Raw genomic sequence first — 24,991 nt, 5'->3', positions numbered from 1 at the left:
GGCTTTTGGCCAGCAAGCTCCAGAGATGTCTCCTCCCCCCCCCCCACACACACACATAGCACTGAGTTATAAACATGTGACCTCTGTGCCTGGCTTCTTATGTAGGTGCAAGAGACTCCCACCCAGTACCTCATATGACTCACTGAGCCATCTTCCCAGCCTACCTTACTTTTTTATACTGTACCTCTGACTGAGACCCAGGGCTTACCAATCTAGCTAGACTAACAGGCCAGCAACTCCCAGGGATCCAGTCACTGTGTCCCCCAATGATTAGTTTGCAAGTGTGACTCCATGTCCAGTATTTTGCATGGCTGCTGGGGTTGTGGTCAGGTCAGCATGCTTATGCAGTAAGCATGCTGCATACTGAACTATTGTCTCAGCAGCAAGACAAGATAATAGCACTGTGACAAGAGACGGGATGCTACAACCTGCAAGAATCTACCCATAGAAATTATAGCTGGTGCTTGTAGACAGGGAGACAGTGCATTGGTGTGAATGGCACTGCTCTTCCTGCTTACACACTGGTTGCACAGTGGTTAGCATAGCTGTGCTGCAGAGTAGTCCACCCCAAAGTTGATCTCCATCCCCCCTGTGGCTGCCAAAGAATGGCTCCAGATCAGAAGCAGAGACTGATCTTGGTTTATAAGCACTGCTCTTCAAAGCTCTGATCACCGATTTTGTTTTGCTGATTTTTTTTTCTTCTATAATCCCTGTAGTTCTAAAGCAAAAACACAAGAATAATCATGAGTTGATTTGCCTTTTTAAGAACAAAAGAAAAACCAGAGCCTGCTTTGTTAGAAAGAACCCCCTCTTGGGCTTCTTTCTCTGGGGGTCTTAAATTCACAGCCAAAGAGAAAAGCACATATGTGTATGTGCACTGTGTGTAAGCAATGTGTCTGTGTGTGCCTGCACACCCATGCTCCAGGACCAGGAGAGACCAGAAGACATGTTGTAAGCAGCACAGCAAGGACATGCCTAACCTCATCTTCAGTTCCCAGCTTCAAGTGTCCCTTTCATCTGTTTACCACCCCCTCACCCCTGCACACACATATCTCTCTCTTTCCCCAAACCACCGTGAGCTCTGCTCAACAACAGCCACCTGTCCCTCTTACCTCCTGATGATGGTCTGCTGTGATCCCTCCTTGTAACATATTTCTGTTTGGCTATAGGCTGCCCACCCTTGAGAATCCAGTGCAGCAAGGAAGGCAGTGCAAGCTAGTGCTTAGTCTGTGATCTGGGCAAACTACTGGAGCCTAGCCATGTTTTTCCCAGTTAGCAGCTGAGTGACCTTGACCTTAAGCAAATCCCAAGACCCTCATCTGGAAAACAAACTTTATCTCATAGGTCGACATAAGATTTAAACAGGACACGAATAGTGAGTGTTTAACTCTTTCCTGTGCCTGTTGCAACAATGCTAGCTATTATATGCTCGGTGAGTTGTAAATTTTATTTTTAATGAACAACAAAAACCAAGTGTTAAGAAGAATATAACAGTGGACTCTGACCATGTAGCTGCATAGTGTTCTATCTAAAAGTAAAAAAAATATTATATATCACTTTCTTGTCTCTCTAGAAACATACAAATAGAGAAAATTCAACATGTATTGAATTCTTTGAGCAGTAACTTCTTCCTCCTTAGGAGATAAACACTCCCAGGTCCCTGTGCTCGATCATAAAGGTTTCTGCAAAATAGGCAAGCAGTCCCATTAACAGAATCGTGGCTGCTGTTCTCTTCCAGAGACCCTTGCGACACACCAAAAATGCTTAGACTAAGGACCTGAAAGTATTTCCTTGGTCTGTCCCAGTCTCTGTCCATACACTCGTGTTCCTAAGGCTCTCTTCCAATCATGAGTCCTAAAGTATAGTTGATACTCCTTTTCTCGAACTCCAGGACAGTCTCCACTCTAAACTGCCCACATTTCCCAGTCAGGCACCCTCTAAACTCCTCAGCCCTGTTTCAATCAAGATAGACTTGAAGCCACACCACACAGTTGCATCTCCATTGTTTCTGGAAGCTAGTAGGCACATTTGCAGGAATAGCAATCTACTCAGCAAATCTCCCTTCCACATGACCTGGGCTCCTCATGTTCAACACCTCTCATTCAGAGTCACACCTTTTTCAGGAAGCATAAAGATGGAAGCCACCAACTGAGAAGCACATGATATATGCCACACACAGGCAAGCACTTTCACTAAATGTTCAATACACTGGCAAACCAAAGGAGAGCCGTGATCAGCTCCATTTCACAGATGTAAATACCAAGCCCTAGTGTGCTAAGGTGTTTGTAGGAGGTGTACCCAAGGTTATTTCTATTCCAAAGTTCTTGCCCACAAACCCACCAACTACCTCGTAATTGAGCATAAGCCTAATGCATATTAAATGACCAATGCAAATTTGTAGAAAGAGGACTAAGTGTTAGATGGTTGACAATTGCCAATAACAAAAGGCATTCATTATAGATTTGGAGAAGCAAGGTCTTACATAGAGAGCAAGCACTTTAAGGGTTTTTATCAAGTCCATGCATTTAGCTACTGGAAGTTCTTTATTATTATTATTATTATTATTATTATTATTATTATTATTATTATTGAGTCTAATTGTAAGAAAAGCGTTATTACATAGGTCTCTCTAACTCTTGCATGTTCACACCTGCGGTACATGTGTGAAAGATGTCTGAAAGATGCAGGTGCATGTGTGTCCGTGCTTATAGAGGCTGTATGTTTTCCTCTATCATACTTTATCTTATATATTGAGGCAAGATCTCACACTAAGACCCAGAGCTTGCCAATTCAGTGGATCTAGCTACCTGATGCTCATGGGAGGGGAAGAGATCTCTTTCCTCAGCTTCCTGAGAACTGGGGTTACAGACAGATCATTGTGTCTACCCAGCTTGTATGCAGATACTGGACATCTAAACTCAGACCCTCATATTTGTGCAGTTTGTCTTTTAGTGTTATGCCATATCCCCAGCCCCTCTCCAACTTTTTAATAGGTATAACTCTTGTGCTTAGCTCTCTGTTGTAGGGCTCAGGACTCGAGGACCCCATAGCAGAAAGCTACAAACTGAAGTAACAAACACCTAGGAAGCTCTTTAGTAGAAAAATATCATGCTCACTGCTCCTGGAATTCCACCACGATTGTGACATTGCTACAGATGATGCCTGGTGGCTTTCCTACTATTTGTTACCAAAGGCATAGCCCTGAGTAAGTCATGGATGAGGCCACTGGTCTTGCAGCATATAAGACAGTGTAGATATTACTGCCATTGTCTAGATGAGAAAACTGAGATCTAAAGAAGGAAGCTTTGTTTATAAGACACAGATTGTGAAATGTAGCATAACCTACATCAGCCAGCAAGGTTTCCAGTTAGAACAAGTCAGTGAATTGAGTAAGCAGAGAAAAATATTCCAAGGCAGAGTTCATGTACATCAGTAGGATCCACTCTCAGCTAGACTCATCTAGATCTCCACTGAGGGGTGCCTTAAGGTTCATGGTAGCCTGTGTAGGAAAAGGTCACCTAAGGAAGAAAATGGAGAGGACAGTTGCACCTAGTGACAAATTCTCTGCATGCCAGAGTCTATACTAAGGGTTCTACATCCATTATATCTACTAATCCTCAAAACATTCCTGTGGGTACCACCTTCACCGTTGGAAGGATGTAGCCACTGAAGCTCACGGAAAGGAAGAGACTTGTCCCAGGCTGCCCAGCCTCTCAGTGGTGGTTTGAACAATTAAGATCTTGTAGGTTCCTCAGACTCTGTGGCTTTAAAAAGAAAAGATTTGTCATGTACAGGGAGAATGAAAAAAAAAAAAAAAAAAAAAAAAAAAAGAGGAGTGGTAGCCGCAGAGATCCGGGTAGTTTCTAGGTCACAGGAAAAAAGCTGTAGGAGCAGATGTGTTAGAGGAGAGAAAAAGACAGAAGTGGGTATGGAAAAAAATTCTCTCCGAAAACCTCTACATGTTTCCAAGCTTAATGACCAACATGGGCTGAAGCAGGGAAGTAGTGAGGAAGCAGGCTCCCTTGAGACTGGAAATTGTTTCCTGAGTTAGCATGGTCAGCTGAAACAGGCAGAATCCTAAGCCAAAACACACACAGAGAGAAGCCAAAGGAATCCAGATTTGGGGAGGAGAAGGGAAGGCAGTAGCATGGCCCTCCGGTCATGGGCTTCTTCTTGCCGGTGGACCCGGTGTCCCTGGTGTAAGTTTAGTTATGACCTGACCTTGCTTCTTGGCTTTGGATCTCCTTGAAGATACATGAGTGGGCAGTCAAAATTAGCTTCCAATGAGCTTAATTTCCGGATGCCAGGCTTCCCAGTGCAGTGATCCAGAAAGGCCCCATCCAAATAATGTTAGAAAAGGGAGGCTTACTTTGGTCCTTTGTATAATGACTACAACCGAATTTTCATCTCATGCGTGTTTATATGAAAAAATGAGTCTTATAATCCAGAAAGAACCATGCACTTTTATATATTACCATTAAAAAGAAACATAAAACAAAGATCTGAAAAAAATGCCAAAAATGAAATCAAAATAAGTTATTCAGATCTGTGAAGTCACTCTCCCCTCCTCTCCTCTGTGAAAACTAGCCACTATGCTAACAGCCATCTTGCGTGAAGCCAACTGACCATGAAGCCCACAGTCACCTGGTCTACGTGGTCACTGTATCTGCTGTGAGTTTTCTTTCATGTCACAGTGTAACCATGTATCATGCAGTCTCTATTCCTGAGGCTTGGTTCAGTCGTCAACTCTAGACACTAAAGGCTCCTGGGCAAGGAATCCAGGGGAAAAAAGGCTATTGATGGACAACATAGGTAATGTTTCAGGGTTTCTGTTTTGTTTTCTCCTTGACAGCCATGGGTTCTCCGAAGGAAATCATGTTCTCAGACATCACTGAAAATGCAGCCACAGTCAGCTGGAGGGCACCTACTGCTCAGGTGGAGAGTTTCCGGATCACTTATGTGCCTATGACAGGAGGTAGGGGACCTGGAGTTGGAAGAGGGTGGGGAGAACATGCAAAATTGGGATTAAATGGCCAATGAGACCCTGGGTGTTCTTATCACACCTCCTTCCAACATCATGGCTAATGAAAATCACTTCCCTCTTTCTGAGATCATCTAGAAAGGTGACCCTTTTACAAACATTTTGAAAGGAACTATCTTGAGAAAAGTTACCTTATTAACACTCTTTGTGGCCTTGAAATTGTAAAATATTTTTGAGGAAATGGTTCCCTAGTATTTTTGAACACAAAAACAAGGGAATTTATATAAACAATCTTTTTCCCCCTTTGATTGCAGTCATTTGGAAAGCTGAGATATGTGTGAGGTTTTGCCCTTAGGGGCCATATCCTATCTCACCACAGGATGGAGAGCTGAGTCTTAGCAATGGTAGAACTTGGAACAGGCAAACTTTAATGAAGACCTCAGGGAAGTATAGTCTGAACACAGCCTAGCAGGTAGTGAGCTGCCTCTTGTTGGAGGTTTGAAAAGACAGGCTGGTTGGTAACAGCGACATTGTGGCATCTCCACTGGGCATTCAGCCAGCTGGATTGCAAATCCTTCACCGGTCCTGAAATTCTAAGAAATATAAATTCCAGACTTCCTAATAAATTTAAGAGCACACATTTAACTGGGACCACCTTTTTTATCATGACTAAAATCTCTCCAAATAATGGGGTCTGTAGCATCTTGAGTGAACCTGATGAGTTACATAGCTTAGATCTATGCTACATTGTAAGCTTCCCATATAGTGCATGGAGGGACAAGAATAAGGAAAATAAAATCTGTGCAACATGCCAACTCCTTCCTGTAAGGAAACTTGCCATTTTTAGTATACTGTGACTTCATGATTTTTTCCTTTCCTGACTGGGTTTTTGGCATCTGCACCAATGGAAAAAAAACATTATACAAAAAAGTAAGGTCTTTTCCTTCAAGCCAGAGGGGTGGGATGAGAGGAGAGGGACTCCAGAGAATGAAACTGAATAAAGATATAATTTAATTTCCAAGTTGGATCCACCCAGTTTGGAGGCCATGGCAAGGAAGTGTGGAAGAGATCCCCTGATCTTGCTTTCGCTAATCTCCAGGTACCCTGTCCATGGTGACCGTGGATGGAACAGATACTGAGGCCCGGCTGGTGAGGCTCACCCCTGGGGTAGAGTACCGCGTCAGTGTGATTGCCATGAAGGGATTCGAAGAAAGTGATCCAGTCTCCGGATCTCTAATCACAGGTGTATGTCCCTCCCACCCCATCAGTGTTCCATCCTTGCTCTCGGCGTGTTGACTCATGACTGAGAACAGCACAAACGCTTGCTCCTGGAGTCCCAGTGGGAAGTGAGCTGGAATTAGAGCATCCAGCACCTCCCTCTGGCTCATCCTAAGCCTCTAATAAACTGGGTTGCCCCAGAGACATTCTGAATGTCCTCTGGCCTCCATTTCCTCTGCTACTGTGGAAAGGAGTGAAGTATAGGAACCATACTGAGCTGAGACCCTAAATCTTCCATGTGTTAGCCGCGTGAGTTGTCAGTTAATTTCTCTGGGGTCTAATGAACTTCTCTGTAAAGTGTTTATGACTCTGCTTCCCTTGTCAGTGTGGCTAAGGGTCAGTAAGCATAAAGACAACTTTCCCCGTCACTTCACTCCTTCCCCCTGTTGCCTGGAAGCATTGTGACCACCTCCCGGGGCATGTGCTTCTGCAGATGTGGGACGGGGAGACACTGTCCCCTGTTTGGCAACAGCTGCAGTAAAAGCACTGTTGACCTGACGCAGTGTGTCCTCACTGCTGTAGTCATTCCAAGCTTGTAGGAGAGGCACCTGAGACATGAGGAGATTACAAAACAACAGGACTGGAAATGTGGAAGAAAACAAGGGTCATTCAGACTAACCATCTCAACCATTTAAAATAAAGGTTGTTTTCCTGTTAAAATCTAATTTAAGAATAATGGATGCTATTGTAGGAGAATGAAGTGGAAATTTTCCCTTCAGAATTCTCTGTCTCTAAACAATTTATGCTTTGAGATATGACAAATTGTCCAACCCAGTCCATTCAGTGATCCAAAGAATAGGCCTCCTAGGAAATTTCAAAAATATACTACTTCCATACAAGAATTGGTGATGTACAATGAAAACAGCCTATCTGGACACGAAGTCCTGTCTCCTCTCTTCTTGGGCTTCAGTTTTCCCTAAGAAATCTTGCATTGATGATTCTCCACAGCCACAGACACAAAAGCTGAGCATGTCTCCTCCCAAGGCCACATTGTCACTACCAGTTAAAGAAGGGTCTGTACACAGATGAGGGAATCAGGGGGACACTGTGAGGAGAATTATCTTGACTCTTTGACACTGGTTTGTCACTTCCTGACTCTTCAGCCAGGTCCCTAAGGCTCAGGCACCAGTCTGTAAGCTAGGCTTCTGTCTCCTAGGCTGTTGAGGGAGTAATTAAATTATTATTAGAAAATGTAAGAGAGAGATGCAAACGTCCATTCAACTTTTAAGGAAGAAACTCTGAACAAGGAACATGCTCCCTTAAAAGAAGCCAGAGATTAAGACCCCTGGAATATTCTCTGACAGTACAAGTCATTTGAAAGTTACCCCCAAGGGCCAGAGCAGTGGCTTATCTTTTAAGAGCACACTCTGCCCTTATTTGAGTCCTTGAATTTAATTCCTAGAATCCATAACCGAAGCCGTGAACAGCTGTACTTACATGCACACACCCCATACAGATAAATACATGTCTGTTGTTTATTTTAATCCACATTTGTCATTGTCTGAGACACTCTTACTATGTCGCTCTGGATGGCCACCAACTCATGATCCTCCTGCCTCAGCACCCCAAGGATTGAAATAACAGGCTAAAACCTTTTACAAAGTACAGCATTAATAACAAATGCTGAGAGCTTCCCTTACCATGTTTTACCATGTTCACTCTTCAGTGAAGTGGCCTTTCCAAAGACAGGGAGACACAGGAAAATAGGCCACAATAGAATCTGACCCTAGAGACCTCCAGATTATTACCTATAAGATCCCCTAAATAAAGATATCACCTGAAGCCCAGAAAAGCCTCAGGCAGTAGTGACCATCCAGGTCTCCTCTATGTATGTTTATTTATGTTCCTGGAAAAAAAGGAACATGAATCCTGACGATAACCTTTGTCACACATTAAACATTGTTCGGGAACTGCCTACCTATATAACATAAGGTGTAAGTCAAAAAGAAAAAGCCAGCCAGTATTATCATGCCCGTTTTACATATGAGGAAATGGCGACCAAAACTAATACAACAGTAAGGAAAAGAGTCACGATATAAGCCAGGTGAGCCTGTTCCACGAGCCTGACTCTGAGCCCATATGAGCAGGTGTCCTCTGATGTTATCCTCTAACATGGTGAACCCTTCTCCTGTATTTCTTTCCAGCTCTGGATGGTCCATCTGGTCTTCTGATAGCCAACATCACAGATTCAGAAGCCTTGGCCATGTGGCAGCCAGCCATTGCCACTGTGGACAGTTATGTCATCTCCTACACAGGGGAGAGAGGTAAGGGCCCATGTTCTCTACACTCTGACGAGGGTTCGTCTTGCCGCAAACTCCTCCCGTTCCGCCCTTCCATGTACCACGGGATGACAAAAACCCAGTGGTACGCTGGAAGAGCCAGTCACATCTTTGCCTAACTCCACTGTGCCCTCAAGGGACTTGGGCAAGCCATTCAAGAGAAAAGAAAAAGAAAAAGAAGGTGTGTGTGTAGCTTTGCACGTTTTTTTGCTGACCCATCCCACCTTGCTAGACTCTTGAGTTACTTTTCTCATTGCTATGACAACTGACTTAAGGGGTAGCAGGTTTACTCTGGATTCTAATTCAGGAAGGTAATTCCCAAATGTCAAGAAAGTGCTCAAAGCAGTAACAGGAAGCTGCTGGTCCCAAGGTATCCACAGTCAAGAAACAGGAAACGGGGGGGGGGGGGGGGCTCAGCAATACCTTAAAGCCTGCCTTAGGTGGCTCACTTCCTTAAGCAAGCTCCACCTCCACACTAAACCAAAACCTTCTCAAACAAGGCTACCAACTAGGAACAAAGTTTTCAAACGCGTGAACCTGTGAGGACATTTCATATTCAAAGCACATCAGGGAGGGACAGACTCTCAAGGAAGCAGCTCTTATTCTTTACAAAGAAGGTTTCCAGAGTCTCGGGTCTTAACCAGATGGCATCATGATGTCCTGGGGTGCCTAGCCTTCTCAGAGGCCATGGGAGGGCCTAACTGAAGCCAATTTGATTGAAAGAATCTGCTTTTACCATCTGCCACCATCTGTACCAACTTACCCAGCAGGCAAATTAAGCTCTTGCCGAGACCATCAACCAAACACAACCACCAGGAAGTAAATCACATGCAATCAAATGCAAATCAAATGAGGAAGAAGAGCCCTTTCTCTGATCGCAGTCATACATTGATGATGATCTGGTCTAGAAAGGATTCTGTTATTTCATTTTCTAAATTTCATATTTTATCTCTCAAGATTGTTTGGCTTTCACCGGCAATATTACAGGACACCATAACCCATGGCGGGGGTTGGGGTTGGGGAGAGGGGGTTCTTAAAATCTTCATTTGGCTCTGGCAAAACCCTGAGTTTCATGGAAAAGGAGAAAAGATGAGGCAGGAGGGGAAACTTCAGTTCATCCACTCTCCTCTTTGTTATTCCCTGTAGGGCAAGTCTTCTAAGACAGGGAGGAGGATGTCTCCTGTTGACCATCAGCTTATGGTTGGAGGGAATGGTGGAAATTTTAGATCAGGACTAATCAAGACCTAGCCAAAGAGGTCGGGGCTTGTTGAGAATGAAGCAACGTGACCCGACTTGTTCAGTTTTCCAGGGACTCCCCCAGTGTTTACATGTAAAGTTCTCTGCCTGTGAAATACCGATCTTAACAAAGCAAAATGGGAGTCTCCTATCATTATGAGATGGATATTTTTTGCCTGGGCAATGGATCTAATAGGCCTGAAAGTCACTGCTGGGCTCTGTTGTCTACTAGTGTCACCGCTCAGCCTTGATGATTTGGCAATCCTTGAATGGGCAGCATTTTGGTACTGTGTAGGAGGAATGCATCACAGAGAAAAAGAAGGGGTGGGGCTAGAAGTGACACAAACTGAACTTGAACCTGAGTACCTAAGGCTTGGAGATGTCATTCCAGTGCCTCAAACACGACACTTTTCCAGCCAGTTTACCATACTGCATGGGAAAACATCTCTCCATCTTTCCAATCTATTGCCTAAAATAAAAATAAAATAAAATCCAGTGTCTGTATGATCCACCTTTTATCATGTGAGTACTCAAGAGAGAAAAAGCCACCTGTGAGTCACCTCAGAACGCTGACCTTCTTTGCTGTGGGGTCACTGAAAGGTTGTGTCTTAGAAGGAGGTATATGTGCTGTTCGCCAAGGGGTAACTGCCACACATGTGTTTCATACTTAGTGCCAGAAGTTACACGCACAGTGTCTGGAAATACAGTGGAGTACGAGCTGCATGACCTGGAGCCTGCCACAGAGTACATACTGAGTATCTTTGCAGAGAAGGGAGAACAGAAGAGCTCTACCATCGCTACCAAGTTTACCACAGGTACCAAAACACCCAGAGTGCAAGTTCTCCTTTCTGAGCTGCCCTCCCACAGCCTGCATCTTAAACCACATCCCCTTCCCTGCTCTTCCTCCCTAAGTCAGGCCCTTGCAGTATAATGACATCAGTATGAGTAAAATTCACCAGTGCCCACTCAATCAAGACCCAAAGAAGCATACTATTTCCCCTTGAACTGAAATGACCCAACAGATGAGAAAAGGATATTTAAAGGAAGCTTTTGTAAGTGGAAAAACACTCCCTACTGGCTCTAAACCCTGCATTTAATGAGCCATGCTCCAGGCTGGGAAATCGTTTTTTAAGAAGTTTTCAGGGTAGTTGCCTTAGATGTTCATTGGGGTTTTATGTATTGAGATATTTTTACAAAGCTCAACATTTGGGGAAATAAAGGATTGTCCCTTCTGTTGGGATGAGGGCCAATATTGGCATGCCTCAACCCTCTCAGTGAGCAATAATGGATCAGTAATGATCTTCAACCCAAATCAAACCCAAACCATGCAGGAATATGTTGGGCTTTTGGACCCTTGAGGCGATAGGACTCATATAACCTTTGACTTTGGTTCAAGTTCCTCATCTATAGTTAGGAGGGATTCTTGCCCAAGGTCATGGTTAATGTTATTGAACAAACTTGAGGCCAGTTCTCTTCTTGCTGTCTGTTCTACACCTTCTAGCTCACTTGATACATACTCTCTTCTTCAGACCTCGACTCCCCAAGAGAATTTACTGCTACAGAGGTTCAGACGGAAACTGCCCTCCTCACCTGGAGACCTCCCCGAGCATCCATCACTGGATACCTCCTGGTCTATGAATCTGTGGATGGTACAGTCAAGGTATCTATAAATCACACATTGCTGGGTAAAACATTTGATGTGCAAGATCGTCAAAGTAGGAAAGGATTAGCTGATACTGTTTCTTCACTCCAATACTAAACACTTAAAACAAAAAGAAATCTAGTAGAGACTGGATGTAGTACCAGACCTTGTGAGTCACAAACCACATGCCCGTTCACCTTTCTTCCTTTAACCAGGCCCAAGCTATCTGAGCGACAGCCAAGATCAACAGCAGTGTTTTATAAGACTTGACATTTTAGGAGTTGGGCTCATGGTCATCTAATGTTTCATTGAGAAAGTACCAACAGCCTCTTCTGCATGTTTGCCACGTACAGTGTCACCATCTGACCGGCTGTGATGTATCTCACCACATCCTTGCAATGTCACTTGTTAAGACCAGTTACCTCTATTGCTAATATTACCTGTGTTCTCCCCTCCATGAACTTTCCTGTATTTCTAAGCTAGCTTACTTATTCTTTTCATACTTAGCTATTTGCAGCATCTCCCCTATATCCTGTGTAGCTGCTTCACTTTGGCTCAGAAATTCACACCACTGCTATTGTAGTCTATAGCTCGGATCATGTTTCTTCTAGATCTCATTAGTTTTGTTGCTGTGGTTTAGGTTAGTCTCCACTGTTCACGCTAGAAACTTCTTCCCAGTGTCTTTTGGTCCTGGCTTATCCTTTGATACTTAAGCCAAGAACAAAGAATCTGATTAGAAGTTCAGCTGCATATAAAGGTTTGTTGACACTGGGGTTCAATGAGATCAGCTGCTGTGTACCTGGGAATTTGTGGGGGCACCCCATAGTCTTTAGGTTCTTACTTGACGCAAGGTCCGCTTACTCTTACACTTCCAGTGTGATACCTTGACCTCCTCACCAGCTGATCCTGGTGGATTGGAATCCAGAGCCTCCACTGTAACTCAGATGATCTGTTCTTTGAAGGGACAAGGAGAATGGGGAATCAAGCTATTCCTCACGCAAAGCTTCTAAACTGCCGGAACCTCTGCTGAGTCACACACCACATTGTCTGCAAAGGCAGCTATGCTGTTTATACACATGCATCAGAAACTTGCCGAGTGCTTCCCTGTATGTCAGCCAGCCTGGGGTAGTTATGCTCACTCCAGGTAGTTCCTAGCACTTTCTGCTCTGGCACTACAGGAATTGCTTCCTCCACTATTCACCTTCTGTCCAGCAAGAGCTGCCTGTCTCTATCTCTTCCCTCATCCCATTCACTTTTGTAGTTTCATTCCTTCTACTCCACTCCTATTTTATAAGATGTGAAAAACACATAGAAGAATATTGGTATTTCTGATCTGCCATGTTTAACCACAAGTAGACACAGTTCTAGCTTTTCCGGAGTTGAGACATAATGAATGAATTCATAGTATGAACTGAAGCTGGTCCTTTATCTTCATGGTGTCAGTGCCCACCTTTAAGATAAGTGTATTGCACTTCTAGACCCCCGAAGTCTTCTGCAGGCTTGAGGTTCTAGGATTGTGCTTCCCTGGTTCATAAGCCTCATTTCAGACTATCCAGGCTTAGACAAATGAACACAGAAGCAGAGAGCTGATTGCCAGTCTAGGCTCAGGCAATTCAATAAACCTTGCTTTGTTCCCTGAGAATTGATCCTTCCCCAGCAACCAGAGCTGATGGCCCCACAAAGGTCACTAGGTCACTGGCATTGAGTGAACACACATAAATCATGGATAAGGTGGTAGGAGACTAGGAGGATGTGACACTGTCCTCTGCCATCAACAAGTTATAGATTGGAAGCAAGTATCTCAGTTTCTGGGAAATTCAATTCTCACACTGTAAAAACATACATAACATACCCTCACTCCAGGAAGTCCCTAGGAAGTGAAATAACCTTCCAGTGGCCTCCACTCTGACCTGTTATTGACTAAACCCAATCAACTCGACGAGTTCTAAAGATCAGAATTGTGCTTGCACTGCCGTGATGGAGGAGGAATTCCAGTCTCAAACACTAAGGTCATCTATTAATAAGAACTGGAACCCAGTATGGATCTGAGGCAATGTGAATCTTCTTGAAACTGGGTCCAAACACCAGTCTAGAACCCAGGGACCAGCCATAAGCATAGTAGGGATCACATATCTGTTCTTCCTGGGTCAGCTGAAGCCTTGAGCCTGTCCCATCCACTAGGCTATTAACATTGTCTTGTGACTCAAGAGTTCCTCAACCTGAGTCCTAGTTTCTCTAGAAATAAGTCTGCTTCCTCACCCTCTGATAATTCAGTTAGTCTACACGGAGGCCCAGGTTATCAGACTGTTTAAATGTTGTGATAAAGGCTAAGCCCCCTTTCAGAACTGCTGACATAAATGGTCTCAGCGTCTCTTGCCCCCTTGTGCAATTCACCTTACCATCAGCTTAAGCTTCTGAAGCCTCAACAGCTTAAGCCTGTTCAAGGCCTCTCAGACCTCCCAACTCCTTGTTGTTGATAAACGCCAAGCCAGCCAAGCGAAACATCCCATGAATGGTGTTTTGTAATCCCCCTTTGCCCATTTCCATTACCCACCCCCACCAAAATTAAGTAGAACTGATGCAAAGCAGTGCTTCTGTTTTATTTAAACTTCCCCTGCCTTTCTCATCCCAGAGCTTTTACTTATGCAATACTCTTGCTATCTCAGACATTCCAGAGGTGCACTTGGAATCTGGCAGGCAGTAGGTACTGGGTGGGTTTTTTTGTTAAGTGAATAAATGACTGCATGAGCCAGTGAAAGGGAGCATCTCTACCGTGAGACTCTCTGAGACCAAACTGATTCTTTTTCCTGCCCACAGGAAGTCATTGTGGGGCCTGACACCACCTCCTACAGCCTGGCAGACCTGAGCCCATCCACCCACTACACAGCAAGGATCCAGGCATTGAGTGGGTCCCTGAGGAGCAAGCTGATCCAAACCATCTTCACCACAAGTAAGGGGTTCAGAGAGGAACACAGCCTTAAGATCTGACCTTGTGACAGCGAATTAACCTTCCACTTCCCCTTCAACTGCTAGTTTACATTTTCAAACAAAAATCTGAAATGTCCATTCCCTATGAGTGCTTAGAAGCCTGGGGAATGTAGATGTAGGCATCCTAGGGAAATGAGTAGAGGACCAATGAGAGCTCATCTACATCCAATCCTCACCCCTATATCCTACTGGATACAGCTTAGAAGTCACCTATACTCTATGAGCCTTACTTTCTTCATCTTTGCAAAAGTGATTTAAAAAAAAGACACCCCTCCCCCACAAGTATCTCATGTGAGAAGTTGAGGTGTCATAGTTGAAGTCCTAGCTCATCTGGGGTTCTTTTACTGATACGTTTAATATAAGCTCTGCCATGAGGAACACAGAGAAGCAGGGGCTATCTGCTTGTAGGAACCTAGCCACTGCATAGATGAACTGAAGTCTGTTCAGACAGTCGCCACCTCCTCCCTCCACTCTCACACTCTTTCTCTTTACCCTGCAGTTGGACTCCTGTACCCATTCCCCAGGGACTGCTCTCAAGCAATGTTGAATGGTGATACTACCTCTGGCCTCTACACCATCTATATAAATGGTGACAAGACCCAAGCACTGGAAGTCTACTGTGATATGACCTCTGATGGAGGTGGATGGATTGTGAGTACCACAGTGGGTTTTAGAGTTCTGGGACAGGGACTTGGATGAAGGGAAGTGTGTACCCTCAAATACATGTACATAAGACTTTGCAAGGTAATCTTTGTTGCATGGAAGCCCTTCACAATTGACTATTCAAAAAGAAAATAGAAGGCAAGGGCTGGTTCAGTTAGTAGAGGGCTTACGTAGAATGGAGACGGCTTTGAGTTCAAACCCCAGCACTGCAGAAAACCAAGAACAAAGTTGGTAACTGTCTACTTGCACTAAGAAGGAAGAGGCAGAGGCCAGGCGATGGTGGTGCACACCTTTAATCCCAGCACTTGGGAGGCAGAGGCAGGCGGATTTCAGAGTTCGAGGCCAGCCTGGGCAACAGAGTTTCAGGACAGCCAAGGCTGTACAGAGAAACCCTGTCTGGAAAAACAACAACAACAACAACAACAAAAAAAAAAAAAAAAAAAAAAAGAAGAAGAAGGTAGAGGCAGAAGGGTTAGGAATTCGAGGTCATCCTAAAATATCAGTTTTGAGCCATTCTGGAATAACAGAATGAAGTGGCAGGAGGAACTCTGATATGAATGGCAGTGACAATCAAACCTACTAGTTACTGTAACCAGTGCTGACTGAGTAGTTACTCTTTACCAGACTTGTGATAAGAATTTCAGGGCTTATTTCAATACCATGACCATATTGACTATATAGGATTTTCTTTTATCAATAAAATTTGTTTGTAGGACACCCCCTCCCCAACCTCTCCTCCACTGTCAACTTCAGTGTAATGCATCATGAAGACCAATGAGAGGCTATGATTCATCAGTGTCACCAGCACTTAGAAGCATTGTCCATTCCTAGTTTTCTGAACACCTAGACATGGGGAGGGGAGGGGCATGATGTGCCCAAAGTCACAAGGCGAATAACTAAGCAATAGAGGAAGCTGGAGATGGATGGGGATGGCTGTTCTTCCCTCAGTCTAGCATGCTCCTTCCAAAAAGACATCTTCTCTTCCTTTCTATTGCTTAAGTATCCATGTTGTTGTAGGTTTTCCTGAGACGCAAAAATGGACATGAGGACTTCTATCGCAACTGGAAGGCCTATGCTGCTGGGTTTGGAGACCGCAGAGAAGAATTTTGGCTTGGTAATGCAGCTCTGAAAGTTTGTGACAGATATGCCTATTTCTGTCCTCTTGGTCACTTGCCTTCCTATAGTGAGCAATGGGGGAGAGAAAAGGATTAGAAGGAAAGAAGTTTGGTAGGAGTCACAGAGTGTTGAAATAAATATTCCAGGTCACAAAAATAAAGCATTATCAAGCCAGGCCTGTGGACAAACCTTGTATGAAGTCAGAAATTAAACCAATTCTGGAACCAACCTCAGTGCTGTCATGGACTGCTTCCCTCTTGAGCTCCAAACACTGAGTTGGGTCTCATGGTCATAATCTTTCACCTAGAACATCCCTGGGAAGAGCAGAATTCCCATCTTACTCATGAGAAAACAGACCCTCAAGGATGTTGTAGGTTTGTCTATGGCAATATAGCCAATTGACAAATACACTGTCATTCAAAATTTCCCAAATTAGTACTACAGGGCCATCATTGATCATGGACACTTTGCAACAAACCACATGGACAAAGCATTGTTCTTTGCACCACTGTCTGAGCCTAAGACATCCCATCCCAAAGTTATCCATTGCTTCACATTGGTTATAAATTTTAGAGTGTACAAGTCATGTCCCTGGACTTATAACCTTTGATCTTCACAATACAATAGGAAGTTGATAAGCAAAGCTGTTTAACTGTTTTCTTCTGAGGCTTAGAAACATGAGATTTGTTTTGTCTACCTTCATACCAGGAAACAGAGAATGTCTCAAGCCCAAGTTCGCATGATATGTCCCACTGTTGAGTGTTCCCCTACTGCCTCACTCACCTGTGATTGCTTACCAGACATTGCCCATCATCCACAGGACTGGATAACCTGAGCAAAATCACAGCCCAAGGGCAGTACGAGCTCCGGGTGGACCTACAAGACCATGGGGAGTCGGCCTATGCTGTGTATGACAGATTCAGTGTTGGAGATGCCAAGAGTCGCTACAAGCTGAAGGTAGAAGGATACAGTGGAACAGCAGGTATGAGGTAGCTACACTGTAAGTCTGGAGTCATGAACTTCCTATGGATTCACTCATTCACCACTCCTGGTTCTGAATCAACAGATATTTGTGTGTCTTCTAGATGTTAATCTAGAAGAGCTATCATTAAAAAGGTCTAGGACAACATTTGCTGCTTCTGGTCTTGGAGATATAGAATAGGTCAAGAATCATGTCAACTATGGCTGGATTATAATGACTCTCATTAGAAGAATATGTTTCTTACTCTTTTGTAGTTAGCAGTTGTAGCATGGTGATAGGAAAATGGTCTTTCAAAGGCCTCCATCTTTACCAGAAGCTTCCTTGTAATGGGCATATGATGTCTCTGAGAATCTGCTGATGTGTGAACTCTGATACATTGGGATGACGAGAGGTTCAGATGTGTTTCTTCTAAGTCCTCTGGTGATGCCTACATTCCTAGCATTGTTAGTCTTTTGAATACCAAGCAACCTTTTGTTCTTCACCTAAATTATAACCCTAACATGCTAGGTTATGATTATGTGATACCCGGGCTATCTGACAGTATTTAGTGGCCAGATACCTTTGTCACATGAGGGACATGCCCATTTATACTACTAGGGGACCGAAGTTTTTGTCTTTGACTTAAAGTGACCCTTGTACAGCTTTCTGGCTCCACATTAAAGGAGAAACTAATAACAGAGCCATTCTTAGCAGGGCTATGAGGTGGCATCCTTCTCTGTAGGTATTTTCAACTACTGAACCCTCACAAACGTCTTTTAGGAAAATGATATAAAGAGGAGAATACTGGCTTGGAAAAATTCAGGAAATTTCAGCTCACAGATGGAGTATGTGTGTGTGTGTGTGTGTGTGTGTGTGTGTGTGTGTGTATGTGTGTGTGTGTGCGCGTGCGTGCGTGTATACGCGTGCTCAGGCATGTGTGCCTAGAGAGCAGTGTAAACAAGGAGGGTCTGGGTCAAGAATGCAGACCATCTCGTGTAAGCCATGGCCTCTTTGGGTGGCCTTATTTTATGATTATTTAAACAGGAGACAGATTTGTGACCCCTCTGAGAGCCCCTCCAGAAAGGAAGAAATCTTCACCTTTGACTAATAGGTGGCAAAGCCAGGTTGCAGTGAAAAGGACACAGAGCCCTTTTGAGAGGCAGTTTGGTGTGATGGAAGAGAGAGCCAGGGCTGGAAATTATTTTAGCGCTTACATGCCTCAAAAAAAAAAAAAATCTGACACTTTATCACCTAACAATAAATACCTCTTTGGCTGAGATCATGTCTAGAAGGAAGGATCTTGTTACTTGGAAAGAAAATCCACCAACCAACGAGAATGTGGCTTATGTTCACTTTGTATCTCTGCCGGAGGAGAACACTTTGGTTCTTCCCTTCCCTCGGAGCAACCTTTTCAGGTTGTAGCTTCCGGCATGCTTTGGTGACAGCACCTCACAGGGAAGCTCCAGCAATATCTGTTCGCTCTCCTGCAAGTCATGGGTCTCATCATTAGTTAAAAAGACTCTGAGAGACCTTTGACAGCTTGCTCCAAGATCTCAGCATCAAATACCTGGATGTCTTAGAATGTTTGCACACAGCCCTATGGCTTGGGAGTAAGAAGGACCCAGATGATATTCTCAAGTAGTACTATATGAAAAACCAGGTTCTTAGGCAAGACTCGGACAACATCAGCCTGGTACACACTCTTTTACAAACCGATTATAAGACACTCAGGCTGTCTGACAACATTTAGTGAGTGAGGTCTTAACTGTGATTGTAGCCAGATACCTTTGTATATGAGGGACCTGCCCTCTGTTGCTATTTTTGTTTTGTTTAGAAGTTTATGGGGTCTCATTATGAAGCCTAGGTTGACCTCAAACATGTACACTTCCTGCCTTAGCCCATCCCACCCCATGCTGGGGTTATAGATGTCCACCACCATGTCTGACGCACATCATTATTAAATGCAAATTTCTCACCCTATCCTCATAGGTCTTTTTTTTTTTTTTTAGATTTATTTATTTATTATATGTAAGTACACTGTAGCTGTCTTCAGACACTCCAGAAGAGGGAGTCAGATCTTGTTACGAATGGTTGTGAGCCACCATGTGGTTGCTGGGATTTGAACTCCGGACCTTCGGAAGAGCAGTCGGGTGCTCTTACCCACTGAGTCATCTCACCAGCCCCCTCATAGGTCTTTTATGCAAAGCAAATATAGACAGATCATAAACAACCACACTGACTCTTTGCATGCGACATCTCCCTGTCCAGATTAAAAAAAAAAAATCTGGACAGTGTATTAGAACAGCACTGTGAAGTAGACAGAATCCACTGGATGTCTGCATTTTTTTAGATGAGAAAATGAAAGTTTAGAGGATGCTCAGCCTGTGGCAGGTCACAATTAGAAAGGCAGAGAGATGGACTTCAATGGAACTTTCCAGAACCACCTGCAGCCTTCTTTCTTGACATATAACAGTGCTTCTGTTAGAGATAAGACTTGGGGGTGGCATTCATGTCTCATGCTTTGATCCTCAGTCCGGTCTGAGGTTCGGTGCCAGCGTACCCAAGGATCTTTCAGTTCTCGCCTTTGATTCTGCCCTTGACAACTTTCGGAGACTTTGATTTGGGGGAAGTCTTTATTCTCTCTTCTCTTTCTCCCTATTATTGTCAATCAGGTGACTCCATGAACTATCACAACGGTAGATCCTTCTCCACCTATGACAAGGACACAGACTCAGCCATCACCAACTGTGCCCTGTCCTACAAAGGAGCTTTCTGGTATAAGAACTGTCATCGTGTCAACCTGATGGGCAGATATGGGGACAATAACCACAGTCAGGTGAGTAGTCTGATAAGGCTGGAGAAGCAAGGTGTGGGTGAGGGACGGACACTGCATTAGAAAATGTGTTATCTCCTAACACAGTGAGAAATCTCAATGGCACGGCAGGTGAGTGGGCAAAGATCAAACAAACAAACAAACAAACAAACAAACAAAAACAGTACATATTCACTCTTAGAGAGCCCAAAGAGAACCACTGTCCAAATAGCTCACAAATTTAGAACTTTCCACACAGGTAAAATTACTGTGAGAACTCTGGGAAGCTGATCAAAGTGGATACTATTCAAGGGAGACAGGGATGATATAAACCCTGGCAGAGCACAGGCCCACAAGCATCTTCATACTCCCAAGAAGGACCTGGGCAGAAGGCATGAACTTCAAATCCCCTTGGCTCACACCCTGTGAGAGCTGACCTTCCTGAGGTTGCAGCATGATTTCGGAAGCATGCCCAAACCTTCATACGCCTGCCCCCCCCCAACTTCTGTGTTTTCCTCGAACCCTATCCAAGTCTAGTACAACTAACTCCCACCATAGCAGATTTCTGAGCTCAAGAAAATACAAATTACATGGAGTGAAATTGAGGCCACAGGACTTGTAGCTGTTCAAAACAAGACCCTTTATCTCTTACACGGTGTGTGTGTGTGTGTGTGTGTGTGTAGATGGTATATGTATGGGGACACACACATATAGACAGCTATGAAGTCTGCTCCTTCCTCTTACCTTTATGTGGGCTCTCAGGTCTCCCAGCTTGAGAGGTGAGCTCCTTTCCTTGTTGAGCCTTCCACTCAGCCCTCACATGGAAGCACTGATATGCAATCCTAACCCTGTGTGTCAAGTTGCAGAGCTTCTATTCTACCTGAACTCTTTTTCTGCTGTTCTATGCCAAACCCTTAGTAAAATGCCCCCATGGGAATCTTGTGAATTAACACACACACACACACACACACACACACTGTTCCCAGCTGCTCATTATGTTGTGCTCATAAAAAGATAATAAAGAGGTATTAAAAAATACGTTCTATGGGGGAGAGGAGCTATGGGTGAAGGGGTTGCCTCGATGGGCCCATGCCAAGGCATCACTTCCCCCTGAGGGACCAGCCACACAATGGTATAGTATAGAATAGAGTTTATTCAGGGTATGGGGAGGGGAGTTAAAAGGGTAGTAGAGGCAGAGAAAGGCAGAGAGAAGGAGAGAGTAGAGAAGTAAAGGCCGGCCATGACCATGTGGAGAGAGGGGGTGGGAAGGGAATGGGGAGAGAAGGGGAGCAAGAGGCAAGGGAGGGAAGCAGGAGGAAGAGAGGAAGAGAGAGAGGAGGGGGGGCAAGAACCCCTTTTATAGTGGGCCAGGCCTACCTGGCTGTTGCTAGGTAACTGTGGGAGGAGCATACCTGGCCACTGTGGGGGTGGACTTTAGACAGAATACCAACAAATGTCAGCCACCATTTTATTTCAAGATGGCTGCCCAAGGCTCTGTGCAAATCGCAATGACTCCTAACGGTGGGTAAAGAGTTTAGATTCAGCTGGCCCATTTGAATATTTTCACAACACAAGCCAGCAGAGACAGAGTCAAGACACAGCTGCCTGCAAAATGCCAAGTGGTTCTAAGCTGAAACAAACCCCTTTCTGTTTTGATGACTAAACGGTGATGGCCAATGAACATGTGTCCAAATGGAACTAACCCGGGGTGGGGGGGGGCTCTGGTTTTTGTCTGCAGGGCGTTAACTGGTTCCATTGGAAGGGCCATGAGTACTCAATCCAGTTTGCTGAGATGAAATTGAGACCCAGCAACTTCCGCAATCTGGAAGGCAGGCGTAAGCGGGCGTAAATTCCAGGGACAATTTGGTGAGAGAGGAATGGGGCCCAGAGAAAAGAAAGGATTTTTACCAAAGCATCAACACAACCAGTCCAACATCCAGTGAAGCTCTCCTTGGGCATTTGGTGGGCGTCCAAGCAGACCACGGATCACTGAGGCACTGATGTGGGCCCCTCTGCAATGGCGTCCTTTGCACCAAAGACAACAGTCTGCAACAAGTTTCTGCTTTCCTGTTTGATTGAGCAAAGTCTCCTAGCAACAGCAACACCATGATTTTTACTTCTCTTGGGTGGTTCTGGGAACGGAAGAGGGGCAAGCTGGCCATACAGGGGACATGGTCATTTTCCAAGCCAGCTTTGTGTTTTACACAAAGCTGTGCAATTGTTATTGGTTGCAGTCACAAAGATGAAACAAGTGTCATTGGAAGTTACCCCTTGCCCCACCCCCCCACTGATGTTTTGTACATTTCCTACAACTGAAGCCAGAAAAGTGATATTGTTTAAATTTCAAGGACATTAATATTATTAATATAATAATGGTGATGGTGATGATGAAAACTGAGGACTTTTAAAGAGAAGTTCCCTTCCCAAACGTGTCTGGACAGTTCCTGATTGTATTTTTTGTTTCGTTTTGTTTTGTTTTTTTTTAATAAAAGCACAGTACTTTTCAGTTTGTCTGTCATTTTGATTTTCCTTGTCAAGTCTGAATTTCACCGAAACCAGTATATCAGAACAAAGGGAGGGGTGCTGGAAAGGAAAGGGAAGGGGTCCCAGGACTCAATTCCAGGGAAGAAGAAAGAGGAGACAGGAGGCAGAGAGGGAAATAAACTAGAAGTCTTGCAAGGTTGAAAGAACTCACACCCTGAGATCGAGCTTCGTGTCTGTCATTTTAATGGTTGGTATTTTTTTTTCTTTCTTTATGATTTACGTTTTAAAGATGCTTTGGTGTCTGTTTTTCTAGTGCAGCCTGGAAGTTCTATGATGAGAAAAGGATTGGTGACATAGGCAGACTTCCCAAACTCTACCGTCCCCAAATCACCTAACTTCTACGAGCCTCAACTCCCTATTCTGTAAAGGAAACGCCCACTTCTTTATTTGTAGTATTTCCATGAAAAGTAAACTGTGCAGAGCCAGGAGCGGACTCTAGCACCGTGCTTCACAAACATGAAGGCAGTGACGATGAGCTCCCGCTACTATCAGTTCCTATGGAATGACTCTCAGGGTTGGCTATGGGTACTTATCCAGTTAGTAAACAGAACTGCTTAAACCTGTGCCGTTGCCTCTGGTCCCTCTCTAGCCAGCCCCTGGTAAACATCTCTCCCTTTTGGTTTTTGATGTGCCACTGTAGCAGAGTTCTAGCTGGAAGTTAGAGTTGGGGAAATTCAACTGTCTGGTGTGTGAGGCACTTTGGTTTTTGATGTGCCACTGTAGCAGAGTTCTAGCTGGAAGTTAGAGTTGGGGAAATTCAACTGTCTGGTGTGTGAGGCACTCTTGAATTATTAAATCTAGAAAATATGCCAGAATTGTCTCCTTCTCTCCCTACATCAGAGGACCTAAACAGAAGAGAGCTCCAAACTCAGCCCAGACACTTAATCGTACCGTGTACTCCCTAACCAGCCCAGCGGGTCTGAGCCTGTTCAGCAACGCAGTGAATCAGAATCATGGGCTGAGGCATTTCCCTTCAAACCAAGCACAAGACAATCCCTAGCTCATAGTCTTAAAGATTTTCAGCAAATTGACTTATTTAATGTAAGTGTTTGGGCCTCCGGGACCTCGTTCAAATGGAATGTAGTAGTTAAGAAGCCAGGGTGAGAGGAACTCATGGCTCCAGCCAGATCCTCTGCTGTTGAGTTTATCTTGCTTTAATAAATGCTGTCACGTTATATACACAATTTGCTGTTCCAGATCATAAGACCCACAACCTGCAACTCAGCCATAGCAACGCTTTCCTGGCTGCACAAACCCAAACAAATGGCTCCCCGTAACAACTAGGCCTCAAGGGAGAGGCTTAACTCTCCAACGGCCGCTGCCTAAGCCCAAATCCCTTCTCTCTTCAGGGCTGCAGATAGGCCTAGCTGCTAAGATGCCTCCTAGAACCCATCAAGAATCAAATCCTCACTAGAAGAGGAGCTATCACAGACAAGAACCTTGAGGAGAACCTTAATTAGAACCTTGAGGAGAGTTTTGACACCCTTAAAGCAGGGGTTCTTAACCTGTAGTCATGTCCCCTTTGGGGGGTCACATATCAGTTATTTACATTACGACTCATAACAGTAGCAAAATTACAGCTATGAAATAATTTAATGTTGGGGGGGGGACCACAACATTGGGAACTGTATTAAAGGGTCACCGCATTAGGACCTCTGAGAACAACAGCCTTAAATGGAGGCTAGGGAACGGAGTGGTCCCGGACTACAATGTTCAAAGCTCAGCACACCCTTCAGTGTCTGACCCTTCGGCTTTTTCAAGCAGTTGCCTCCAACTGAGGAAGTCCCTTCCAGCTATACTGCACACACAATTTTGTCTACTGACATGAGCTAAACAAAGTCACCCCTGAGATTAATATTCAAGGTGTGCATATTCAAGGTGTTCAGTGCTCTCTAAGATCCTTTGGTCATCCACTGTCCTCCTTTCTCCCTCTTCTGCAGCGCACTCCAAGATTATTTGGGTAAATTATATCAATGCCTCCCAGCATCTGGTAGCGTATGGTAAGTGGGAGGCACTGAAGGGAGATGGAGGGTCGGAGTGAGTTAAGGGACCTATCTTTCAACTCCATCTCTGTGCCACAACTGTAGGATTGGGATGGTATATTCTCTAAGGTTCAGCAATAGCCAGTTGACAATACACATCTCTTTCCTCCCTGAGGTTCAGATAGCTGACTTATAGCTGACACATTTACCCCTTCAGACCTACGGAGTGGCTGCCCCACAGACACAGACTTGGGGAGCTGTGCCGGCCCTGTGGTTCAGCTGTGGCTCTGCTCCGCTTGCAGGCACCTTTGGAAGAGACCTTTGCTGCACCACAGACACAGACTTGGGGAGCTGTGCCGGCCCTGTCACTCTGTCTGCCGTGGCTCTGCTCCGCTGTGGTTCTGCTCCGCTGGCAGGCACTGTCTTAGTCAGGGTTTCTATTCCTGCACAAACATCATGACCAAGAAGCAAGTTGGGGAGGAAAGGGTTTATTCAGCTTACATTTCCAT

General features: G+C 44.6%; 1 protein-coding gene across 3 annotated transcripts in view; it reads left to right on the top strand.

The window, feature by feature from the left end:
• Positions 1-22,461, top strand: part of Tnc (tenascin C) — an 89,170-nt gene extending 66,709 nt beyond the window's left edge. For 2 of the 3 annotated variants that reach the window (XM_029539890.1, XM_029539888.1), the window contains 11 exons: positions 4,853-4,975; positions 6,081-6,224; positions 8,404-8,523; positions 10,446-10,589; positions 11,304-11,434; positions 14,234-14,366; positions 14,904-15,055; positions 16,085-16,181; positions 17,004-17,165; positions 19,817-19,980; positions 21,695-22,461. In XM_029539890.1, coding sequence (XP_029395750.1) covers positions 4,853-4,975; positions 6,081-6,224; positions 8,404-8,523; positions 10,446-10,589; positions 11,304-11,434; positions 14,234-14,366; positions 14,904-15,055; positions 16,085-16,181; positions 17,004-17,165; positions 19,817-19,980; positions 21,695-21,805 — 1,481 coding nt within the window. In that variant the 3' untranslated portion in view covers positions 21,806-22,461. The remainder of the gene's footprint in view (positions 1-4,852; positions 4,976-6,080; positions 6,225-8,403; positions 8,524-10,445; positions 10,590-11,303; positions 11,435-14,233; positions 14,367-14,903; positions 15,056-16,084; positions 16,182-17,003; positions 17,166-19,816; positions 19,981-21,694) is intronic. The other variant, XM_029539889.1, reaches the window with a different exon arrangement.
• Positions 22,462-24,991: the final 2,530 nt, after the last annotated feature.

This window comes from Mus pahari, chromosome 6 (assembly GCF_900095145.1).
Source record: "Mus pahari chromosome 6, PAHARI_EIJ_v1.1, whole genome shotgun sequence".
In the NCBI taxonomy this organism is placed as follows: domain Eukaryota; kingdom Metazoa; phylum Chordata; class Mammalia; order Rodentia; family Muridae; genus Mus; species Mus pahari.
The sequence above is the reverse complement of the archived record's forward strand: the minus strand, read 5'-3'. Positions and strand labels throughout refer to the sequence as shown.